This window comes from Pteropus medius, unplaced genomic scaffold (genome assembly GCF_902729225.1).
Source record: "Pteropus medius unplaced genomic scaffold, Ma_sr-lr_union100, whole genome shotgun sequence".
NCBI lineage: Eukaryota > Metazoa > Chordata > Mammalia > Chiroptera > Pteropodidae > Pteropus > Pteropus medius.
Window position 1 is genome coordinate 3651830 of NW_024340693.1, and position 12348 is coordinate 3664177.

General features: G+C 42.1%; 1 protein-coding gene across 10 annotated transcripts in view; it reads right to left on the minus strand.

Annotated features, from left to right (window-relative positions):
* CDK8 (cyclin dependent kinase 8) overlaps positions 1 to 12348 on the minus strand; it is an 86876-nt gene that overhangs the window by 21098 nt on the left and 53430 nt on the right. For all 10 annotated transcript variants that reach the window (XM_039862984.1, XM_039862946.1, XM_039862967.1 and 7 more), the window contains one exon: positions 12201 to 12341. In XM_039862984.1, coding sequence (XP_039718918.1) covers positions 12201 to 12341 — 141 coding nt within the window. The remainder of the gene's footprint in view (positions 1 to 12200; positions 12342 to 12348) is intronic.

Consider the following 12348-nt stretch of genomic DNA (forward strand, 5'->3'; position numbering starts at 1 on the left):
TTGTTCTTCATTTTATTCTGGACTTACCGGACTGGTCCAATTCCAAACCTGGGTTTGAGCATCGATGGGGAACAAATCGTTTCTTTGTCAAGGTCTGGCCTAGTATTAGGATTTGGGGCCAAAGCTCCAGTTAATTAAAAATCACTTTGCTAGGCAACACACTGCCTACTGCATGATCTAAAGCAGGTCTTAGGCAAAGCCATGACCTATCTCTGCTTAAAAGTACCTCTACCTATAAGTGAGGTTAAATTCAGTTTGGGTATGCTCTGTAGTCATAAACAAAAGAGGACAGTTCTAAGCGTTGTTTTAATAACACCGATTCAGAAACGAGGGGTCCCTCTCAAGTGATTTTCCATGGTAGCATTCCATATGCCTCTGGGCATGATATTCTGATTTCGTAGACAAGCCCAACATGAAATTTCCTGTATAAATGTAACCTAATGGAAATCACACTAGAAAAAGGCAGAAGTGGCCTAATAATCACGTGTTGTTGCTTAACTGGCATTAAGGAAGGCTTCAAAAGACTTGAAGAACAACTTTTTCGTACTTCGTGCCACACTAAGACAATATTCTAGTCTCTAAAAAAAGCAAATTTCTTTCTTTTTTCTGTCTATCAGTAGGAGAAACCGGTAGGAGTGTTAGTTCCAGAGCCAAAACTTTCAAGGAGCTGGCGATAATATGCGAAACAATGAGTAATAGTCTGGGATCTCTTAGACGCTATTAAACATAATCACCTTGAAAGAACATAAAGAATTTTGTTTTGATGAGGTATTTACTCCATTCGACTGTATTCGTTGCTATGGAGATCAGAGGTCCTATGTGACTTAAAAGTATTCTAACATCACGGCACTACCTTTCAGTATAGCTTAGGCCATGCTCAGAAGTGATCACAGAACACCCTTTACGGCCTGCGGAACAACGAAACGAGTCAATGAGACGCTCGACGTATACCCGATTGTCTGCAACTCCGATATCCGTATCTTACTGTTGTGTTATTTCTCCCAGAAAGCAAAAGCCTGTGTAATTAAAAGAGCACGCCCTGTGTTACAGTCTCGTGGCCTTCCTCCCTGTTTTCCGTTGTCCTGCTCCAAACGCATCTCACCGATGTTTTGTAAAGCAAGATCTCTGTGTTGCAGAGACGACCGCCGTGTCGCAGCTTTCTGCCCTCCGGAATCTGACGTGCCGGGGACCGTGGCATGCAGCAGCCGCTGCTTCGGTTCCGGAGCCGACTCTGACGGGAAAGCAAGGACGACGGGGAGCTCCGTCTGGAGAAAGGGCAGGGCTGGGGCTGATCGGGACACCGCCGCTATCAGTCAGGGGTATCTAGCTGACGTAGGGGCAGACGTGAGAACGGCAGCAAGAACTTTTCATTCTGGGGGTGAAAATGGGGTTCTCATGCGTCCACTAACGTAGTGAGGCGAAACGGAGACTTTGAATCATACAAAAAATTGATTCTTGATGGTCTGTCTATGAAAAAAACAGCCGTCCTTAAGAAAACACCGTCAGTGCTTCTCTCCAAAATTTGTTCAGAATGACACCTTCAGAAACATCGAACATCACGAACAACACAACCTGGCGACAAACTTTCTAGACACTCAGTGACTTTGTTTTGCTGTGGTTGTTAATCATTTTGTGCAACACATACTTAAAAAATTAACTCTGATACATATATGAGATTCAAACGCAGGCAGCAAAGTCTCAAATAGACATATAGTCAGTAATTTTAAAAAACTGTCTTAATAAAAATAATAAAGAGTTAAGTGACAGATAGAAATTTGGAAATGAGGTCTGGAGGATAGTTTTCTAATACAGTTTTTACTTTTTAGAGCTATGAAATCAGTAGCTTTTATCCCTAATAATACATTTTACTCCGGGATGGCTGCTTCACGCCTTTAAGCTAAAGGAGACATTAACAGCTTCTAGTAAAGCAGTATCCTGCTTTTTGTATAAATTTGGAAAAATGTATAGAATTCTTAACACATTCTATCTGCTTCCTCGAAGGAACAACATATTACTCGTAACACCTAACTTCATCTTCTACAGTAAAGAGTACACACACCATACACTCATTCATCTACTTACTGAACTTAGAGGCACTCGAGAACTAGAGATCAACAAATATAGAAACAAGCAGTTTCGTCCTCAAAGAGGTCACAGACGAGACCGTCGGCTGGGGTGACGTCAAGCAAGGAAAAGCCTCCAAAGCGATGACACCGGAGCTGCCCGAAACGTGAACGACCAGGATCTGGTCCGAAAGATAAGTATAGACAACAGGGCGCCTCGATCATTCACCGACGTCTTATACTAAATGACCGCGGAGCGGGGGCTGCACCCTCTCCCAGAGGGATGCGGGTATCGCTTAGGAGACTGCGTCCTTCCTTAGCAGCACCCCAAAATGACACACGCTGACTAGTTTTCTACTTACCTAAGAAATTCTCTAGTGGGAAGAATAGGAAGTAGGTTCTTTAGCCATATTCGATGCAAATGGAGATATTTTATGAATTAGGATTAACTTCGGGAGAGTAACTGTGCCAATAACGGATGACACATCCTTTCAATGAGCACCTCACACTTTCCCCCGGTCCAGTCTGCTGAGTACTTTTGTTTTCATCTACGATCAGGTTAAGCTACAATGGGCTTTCGCCACATTGTGAATACCATCGAAAGTATTTACAATAATAAACACAATTCGGATTATTAGTTTAAAATTGGTATATTTTAAACTAACAAATTTTGAGTCTTTAAATGACAAAATTCGTAAGTTCTCCATTTTAGGCAGTTGGGGCTTAGCATCCTAACTAGTTTAAGCGCTAAGAGATGGATCTGGAATATAATCTCTTGTTTTCACTGACACGAGGACCATTTACTCACTGTCAAGACTAGCAAAGGCAATACTCACTTCAATAACAATGGAGGAACATGGGTACACAGCACAGAAATCCCATGGCAACAGAAATAAACTTTAAGAATAGATTTATCTTTAAAAAACGAGGAAAAAATATTATTTGTTCCTAGTAAAGAATATGTGTGCATATTATGTGCACATATTAATAATGTGTGCACATTTTCTTATAGATAAAAATGTGTTTTTCCAAGTCTGATTTATTAACTGCATTTTTATAAAGCTGAGAAGTTTTACAGTTAAAACAAAGACTCTAACAGCATCAGATAAGAAAGAAGAGAATAACTAGTTTTGCTCATTATTATGAATTTAACTAAATTTATTAAAAAGTACACCTAGTTTATATTCAAATCTGTGACTCCAAATATTATTCTAAACAATGTTAATTCATATCTTTGGGAGTATCACGACAATCAGTGAGCAGTATTGTTTTGTGTTCAAGTTTTATTTTCTCGACAAAGCTGGATGTTTGTATTACTTTCACTAACTCTACTGTATCCTTCTATCGATTTGGCGCCAACCCTGATGAGACTGTATGCATAAATCATAACACCTCCCATGACACACACACCCAGTAATTCCTTGGGATAAAATCTCAGAAGTAGAATTATCAGATCAACTAATGTCTATGGCTTTATTGTTCTAAAAGTACGATTTTGTTTTGTTGTTTAAGTTTCAAAGGTAATACACGTTCAACACATATAACCTGGGAAACAGAGAAAAGTTCAACGTGCTGACAGATGAATGAAAGCAAACCACCTATAATCCCTAAACTATCAGACATCACGACAAACATTTCAGAGTGCATAACTTTTTCTCTTTTTCTTCCTTATAAAATAAAAAATGGCATCATACTAAATAGAATCGTCTGTACCATTTTTCCTCACTATCATATCATAAAGATTTTTTAATCTGGAAATTACTCTTCTAGTAAAATCTTTATGAATCATATGGATTCATCATAATTCATAGAACTCGTCGCCTATTAAACATTTAGGTTGTTCTTAGTTGCTTAATAAAAGAAAAACAATTCCATGACAAACATTTCTATATACACCTATGATAAATTCCTAAAAAGTTAAATTGTCAGGTAAAGATTAGAAACATAAAGATTTTGATCCATGTGAACAGATTTTGCTTTTCAAAGGATCAAGCATCGATTTTGTAAATTCAACATTCTTTTATAAAAACAACATCATTAAGTATGATAAAACCGATCTGCAAAACCTAAAGCAATGTATACTTATAACTAATATCTATATAAAATTTCATAACTTTTATTAGTTTAATTGATATATAATATTAACTTCTAATATTTTCAATAATGTTATTCTTTTTACTTTTGTTTTATTGAAGAGACTTTGGTTATTAAGCTTACATGTTCAAATTAATTCTCTCTACTCTAAATAGCAAAGGTATATTCCATTATTTTCGTCATTTTTCTAAAATTACTTTCCTTTTACTACTAATTTTACACATTTTATATTCTGAAAGAGAATTTTCCCAGTGTTTTCACATTTCAGCACATCTGTCACGTCTTTAGTGATAGCTGCCAATTCTTAAATAATGAGGAATATGCCTTCAGCTCTAGCTGGAATACATATCCTAATTTTTTAATACAAATTTTACATCCTATGGTCCACATGGGATTTAGTGTAGTTTTAAGATATAAATAACAAAAAAAAATTTTTATTATAGGCACAAAGTTCTTCTCCTTAATGACAATAATGAGTAATGCCCTTCTTTGTTAGGAAACAGCCTCTGGTTTATTATATAATAAGTTCTCATGATAGTGCGAATCTATTCACGCAATTTTTGTTAATACTTAAAAAAATACGTAACACGTATTTTCCGTGCTCGCTTAGGCAGCAGGCAGCACAGATACTAAAAACATATAACACATTTTTTCCTTCTAGAATATAATACATGGTCTTGTAGAAAAGCTAATTTTTTCAAATATGACTAAGAAAATACTTTCAAGAAAGAAAACTACCCACTTGGTCACTTAAATAAACATACTCTGAAATAATCGCAATACTCATAATCTTAACGAAAACCGATACTAACCTCGTTTAAGTTTGCCTTAACCAGCTGTTATCAACAGAACCCGTGCTTTATCCTCAAGCCTAAATTTTATGGATGCAATCCGAACCATTTACTAGCTACGCCATTAAACGAACGAGAAAATTAAGAGGAAATCCCCGGAGTTCCCAATGAATGAAGCAAATTTTAAGTAATAAGTGATGATTAAACCTGATAATTACAAAGTATTTTTCTTCTAAGAAGCTCTGTTTTGAGGAAACTTGCTTAATATGTTCCCAACACTCACTGACGGAAGCTAACGCACAGAGAAGGGGCAAAAAAATTAGAAAGGGCTGAAAACACAGTCGCCGTGGGCCACCTGTCAACCACTGTGTCCTCTGCCTCTGTCGGCACACGGATGCTCCTGGGTCCTTTCTGCTTGCTCCTCCCCTCCCTGCGCCCCCCCTAAAGAATTAAATGGCCCTTCTTTCTATGCAGAAAGGAAGTGTATGCGTGACTTCTTTTTAGATAAACACTCATATTAAAAACCATATTAAATATTATGTGTACACTTGAATAACACTAAATATTTCCCTCCATTTTCTGATCCAAACGAAACCTTTTTTTTTCCGATTATAACAATAATGTGTTATTGTTATATTAACTGCATACTAGTCAGACAATTTAGAGAGATATTAAAGGAAGAAAGTGAAACTTGTCTGAAATCCTCCCACTCACATATAAACCCTGAGGGCTGCTGCTATTCAGAATGATTTTATAATCAACGTCAAGAAGGTTGCATAAAACATTAAGGTTCTTAAAATACTAAGTATTTTCTAAAGATGTGACTGTTTTTTCCTTCATATTTTCTTTTCCTAACCGTATCAAAACCTTCTGGGAAACAGTCTAGTGCGGTGCCTCTCCAGCCTTTTTGAACACAGCTCATAGGAAGAAAGTCATTTAATATTACGTGACCACATCACATGTAAACATATATCACTAGACAGAAGTTTCATAAAACAATAATTACCCTTGACACATACAATGCACTCTGATATTCCCTCAATGAATGAAAAAATAAATAAATAAATAAATAAATAAATAAATAAATAAATAAATAAATGATTAAATGAATAAATAAATAGGTCATGTGATTTCTGACGCACTATGGCTTACAATATGCAATTTAAAGCTCACTAGCCGAGAGGAAGACCCCCTCACTCCATCAGCCCCGCTTTGTTAGCGTTCTCCAAGTAACCAGAGTCCAGTCACTTACGCTCTTCACGTCTCAGGTTCTCCATTTACTGGCGGTGGAGTTCAGTGGACAATAAGAAAATGCACCTCCAACGAACAAATCATATAATCACAAGGAAACACTGGTATCAGTAAGTAAACCTAATAAACGAGGCGATCTTTCAAATAAAAAGAATCAGATCCAAAATATCCCGACAATTCACCTTGCTCCATCTATATAAAATAACATGCCCTGGTAAAGTAAGCCCTATGAAACTGAATTTTAGTCGAGGCTCACTCTGACAGTTTGAACTTATTTAATTTAGGTTGCTGGGAAACCTCCGCCAAGGTCAGCTAAAGCTCCACCGAGTGACTGCAAGCCACCAGGTACAATTAAAGTAAACAGCAGGGCAATGGCGCTATCAGGTTTTTAAGAAAATAAGTCAGATTAAAGCTTTGAAATGGCTCCAGCATCTTCTAAATACGTTCAGCAGTGGCCCCCCGGGCTACCTCGCATCAGGTACTAGTCACAGCAGGATAGCCCCACTGGGATATGCCCAAAGGCAATCTCCGCAGACATGTACCACGGCATAAAAAACGCTTCTGAACTGGTTTAGGGAAGGAGCGAACAACTAGCGGAGGGCTGCGCCACTACAAAACACACACGGCCTGGTAATTCTTGAATAAAAAAAATAGAATGAAAGGTTATAGTGTATCTCATTTAATATTATTCTCCACTTAGTGCAACAGGGCAAACGCACAACCCTATGGGCCTGGCAGATCCATGATAACTACCACTATAAAACCGCTCGGGTAATAATTAGAATAGCATTTTGGATATCAGATTTTTTAAAAGTAGAACACATTAGTGACCATATGAGAACTCGATATATACCCGACAAAAATTAATGGCAAAATAGGCCAGTCATATTAACCACTACTCTACTCTACTTTCTATTAAGTTCCTTAGAAAATATGTCAAAAGCCCAAGTCTTTAAAACTTAGAGATTGAGTCTAACTGTAGACTATTTCTACAGTCTGTCTGATATGGGTGCACGAATATTTTCAACCAAAAGCATAAAATTCAGCCAATACTGAGAGCACGTGAAAATTAAAAACGAACCACCGTTGGCTAGAAATGATTGACATTGTGATTAGGAATAAACGGGTCGGCTAGATGTCGCGTATGAGTGGAATTCAAGGGCCGCAAGCTCAGAGCAGCTGGCGTGTTGGGGAAAGGTAGGCACTGCCCCCCATCTCCGATTAAAGCAGCACAGAAGGAGCTTAGATGCCTATGGGAAAAAGCGGATGTAAATGAACTATGATGGAGATGTTCTAACTTTAAGTTTGAAGAAAAAAAAAAACTGGAAAAATGACACAGAGACAGAACATCAGAATAAACAAGCAAAGGGTCAAAAACAGGTTTCATTCACTGTGTGGAACGAAGATACTGGGTGGAGGAAGAGTGTGATGAGAGAGAGAGACAGATCGATGTCATTAGCTGAATGGTCTCTGGAGTGACCGGTAAGAGCTGCGTTCTTTTAGGTAAAAATGGAGGCTGCCGAGGGGCTATGATGTAGCGCGAATGGAAAGCCTCTGTGTCCTGTTCCACTGCAGCGCATCACAGCGGAGATACGAGGACGGCAGAAAAGAAAACAGACGTGGAGAAGCATCGGGTGACATCAGAAATAACCGACGGAGAGTGGCTGTGGAAGCCACTTTGCTTTTGGCATAAATGAACCAGTTCATTCATTCGACAAATATAAGCAATACTGTATATGCATGCTGCATGTTTTGCTGGGCACTGGGAGGGATACGAACACATACTAAGTCACACTCTTTGCTCTCAAGAGCTTCTCGTCAGATAGAGAACATATTCCCCAACCAGTCCACTGCGATGGGCAGTTTAAAGCAACTCGAGGGTTTTAGGTGTAAACGGTCTCTTTTCCGGCCAGGGTGATGGTGGGGACAGGGTATTACGAGGCAGCAGGGCTGGAGCTTTAAAGGATGAACGGAATGTCAAAAGCTGGAGAGGAGGGCAGGGGGAGGTCCAAGCCGGGGCCAGGCTCTGGGTTGGCTGAGAAATGAGCGTCAGGACTGAGATGGACGGAGAAAAGGGGACGGGCCAGGCTCAGCGTCGGTCTTCACACCGGTTCACGAACACTGGGATGCGTGGATATTTGACAATGTTTTCCAAATTTTTAATTTTTTACAAACTGTACAAGAAAACCATTCCTAAATTTAGAAAGTGTTATGGAAGATAATCAGTCCTACTATAAGAGGCCAGATAGACAAGTGAGTGGATTGGCTGGATGTCCTCGAAATGGTCACAACAGAGAACTCTGCGTGCCCTTGACAATGTGCTTTCACTCAGGGTGGGAGGCCTGCCTTCTCGGAGAAGAGTTCGGACACCAAGGTTTGCCCGATCAAACCCTGGTTCCTACACAAAAAGTACCGAATAGGATTTGTGTGCCTCATGTCTTTATTTGACTGAGCTCAGAAAAACCACCCAACTCAACCCAATCAGCCTAACAGACTTCAAACCAATTCTTAATCCAGTCACCTAAATCTATCTTTATTTGAAGTTATCATTACGACTTCACACTTAGTTCCTCTATAAGACCAGGTAAGAATTCTTAATCATCTTTAACTCAACATTCCTCTCTTCTTATAAGCAGGTAATTTGGGGGCGGGGGGAAGCCCTGAAATATCTTCTCTCACATTACTTCGACTTGTGCCCCATTTGTACAGGATGGTCATTTTACGTATCAGCTTGGCTGTGCCGCGGTGCCCAGATACTTGGTCCAACGTTATTCTGGATGTTTCTGTGAAGCAGTTTTTAGAGAAGATTATCATTTCCCCAGGTGGACACTGAGTAGAGCAGCTTAGCCTACAGAGCGTGGTGGGCCTCGCCCAAGCAGTTGAAGCCCTCGCTAGAACAAAGACTGCTCCCCCATGAGCAGGAGGACTTCTGCCAGCCGACGGCCTGCGGCTCGTCCCCAGATCTCCAGCCTGCTCACCTGCCTGCAGGCCCTGGACTGGCCAAGTCTCTGTAACTGTCTGAGGAGATTCTTCAACATAAGTCACGTTCTGTTTCTCTGGAGAACCCTGACTGATGCAGGCGGTAAGGGCAGAAACGGACTATGGACTGCTGGTCAAACCGTTTTCACTTCCCAAGAAGAGAAGGATAAAGGAAGACAGGTAGAGAGCAGTCAAAGGAAAGACAAGGCTAACTCAGCACACACACCTTTACTCACCTCTGCTCACAGCTAACGGACTGAGCGCATAAGCAAACCAACTTACACAGAGATATTCTAATGTTCTACACCTAAAAAGTTTGGTTTGGATTCTTAAATTATCTCGCAAAAATAAGTATCGTGTGTGTTTCCTTTCTGACTCATTTTTCTTAAGACGTCTGTACATATGCACTTATTAGCCTGTTCAGCCCAACAAGGGTTCCACAATTACTAAATCTGTATTTCCCACCGAGGATGACAGACCCCAATTAGGGCTATGAGACGATTAATAGTGACAAAATTAATCTTTATTTACTATATAAGATTATTAATTATTAAAGCTCAATTTCACATATTGAATAAAAAACTTCATAACTCTGCCATCTCAACCCAGTATTTCTGTCAACAAGAAAGTCAACTTTATTAAACGAAAGCTTCATTTTTGGGGTATTACTTAAACAGTGTTTTTAGGGAGTCTGTGCCAACTATCTGAGTGTGAAGTCTCTTATGGCAAGTCATCTACTCAACAAACTGGTTCGATTCATAGCATGAGGTCTGTTTTGTCACATTTCATCTAAACGTGACTGAAATGGAGCAAAGACTATAATTAACCATTAATTTTACTTGTTCTTATAGGGTAAATATTGCATCTGTAAATAAGAAATATTTGAGAAGGGTATAAAAAGTCATGTCATACAGCTTCTGAAGAGTATTCGTGAGAGGAAATACTGTATTACTATACATATTAATATCCCATGTAGCTATAGGTGAAAATTAGAGATCAAAACTCCAAAATTTCATTTTCGTTCGGCAGGAAGGTAGGCACATTTTTAAGAACATGGAAATGAATCTTTCCTCCAGGAACTGAAGCGCGTTGAGGAGGCGGGCGCGGAGCCAGTGGGGCCCAGGTGCAGGCGGGGGTCCTCGCCTTCACGACACACGGGTTCAGCGGGCCTCTGCGTGCCCGCCACGCACAGGGGGCTCGGACGCTCAGAGAGGGCTCTACCCAGTCACGCACAGCGGAGGCAATCGCACTTGGACAGGGAGGTCAAAGTGGGTGGCAGCAGCCACAAGACACCTCACAGCCGGGAAGTTATTTGGGACACAGAGACCGCTGAACGGACAGCACAGCAGGGCACAGGGGAGTGGGGCTGGGGCGCCTCGGTGAACAGAAATATTCGTCACTGATACTGTTCAGCGTCGCCAGCATATGGCGACAATAAAAAGCGACTCCTTTTAGTCTGTTTCACTAATGTTTTAAAATCATCCAGGGACAGTGCGTCCGTCTGCTGCCTGCCCCCGGGGGCGCGGCTCCCGCCGTCCCCAACGCTTGGTACAGAGCTCACGGAGACAGCTGAAGCGGCCTGTTCCACACGACCCCATGTCAGAGAGACTTTAAGCTACAGCGACACAACGCGCTCCCCCAGAAGAGGTAAAAGAAATCAGACTTCCTCGGCGTCTTCACTGCTGCAGTTACTACTAAGTGGTGTAAGTACATGACATAGTGACTTAAAAATTTAAATACTGGTTTAAAAATCAGTTTGTTTTCATGTAATAAACATACACATTTCAATTAAAAAAAATAATTTGCGATAAAAAAAAAATGTGGCATTTTCTTAATATCATTAGCTCTATGAGGAAAAAGCCCAGATTTTCTTTCAGAGATCATAAAAAAAGTCTGTGCCTCGAAGTAGTAATGGTTTTTCCCTGAGTCGATTCCACCCGAAAGAGCTGAAATTTTCAGCTTCATCGAGAGCCAAAGAACTTCTCACGTTCTGTGAATCCACCGTGTGTCAATAATAAAATATTTTAGTTCTAATGAACGCAGAGTCTGCACAAGGAAAAAAGTTCTTGCAACAAATTTCTGAAGTGCTATCGGTGCTCGGCGCAACGCTTTCTGGGTCTGAGAGCTGGAGATGACTCAGCCGCCGTCACACGCACTCCGAGGAGACTGAAGACGGATGAGGGCGCTAGAAGCCGCGACAGCGGACGTCTGATCCGGCGGCCAGAGAGCAGAGGCGTCAGGTGCAGAGCAGCCCAGGAAGCCACTGCACGAGGTGGGTGGCCCCACCCGAGTCCGCAGGGCGTTCTGTGCACCCCCGGGCCGGGTCGGGTCATCGCTCCCAGCCTCGTGTTCGAGACTGTTCAACACGAAGGCGCTGTGAACCTTCCTACAGTCCCTCCCATCCCAAAGAGGACACACGCGCACCGTGATCATGCAGCAGGAAAGGGGACTGTGACGTTGCGGTCACTTAGATCTGTGAAGATTTAATGAACGGTGCACGACTGAATGAGTGACCTCGTGCTAGATGCGTAAAGAAAGGGCGCGAAAGATTCTGCCACGTAGAAGAAAACTTAAAAAGCCAATTTTAGTTCTTAAAACTGCACGTGCCTTAACACGATGTGACTTCCCAGTAACGCGCCCGACCGCGACCGCCGACGGCTTCCGGCCGCGGGCCCCGGCTGCCTGGTGCGGCGACAGCTCCTCTGACAGGTGACTCAGTTACCCTTAAACATACCCGTCTCTGGAGTCTGCCTGGCGTCGGATCACCAACGCGAAGCGAGCCCGTGACTTCCAGACTCAGGACAACGAGAACTGGGGGGGACACACGAGCGCTCCCTCACCTCCTGGGCCGACAACGGCCACTGTCCCTCGGCTACTGTCCCTCGGCGGAGCCAGGACGCACGGCAGGAAAGCTCGAGGCCAGGCGCTGCCGGCCCCCCGCCAGGTGACAGCCAGGGCCGAGCGGGAGGCCACCCGGCCACCAACGCAGCCTTCCAGCTGAAGCCACCAGGCGCGGACTCACCAAGTCCCTGTGCAGCACCCAGTTCGCGTGCAGGTAGTGGATCCCGTCCAGGATCTGGTACAGCAGCGACTTCACCATGCCCCGCGGGAGCTGAACCGGCTTCTTGTTCGCCTTAGAAGCTCTGTGGAACTTGATTATGTGCTGAAGG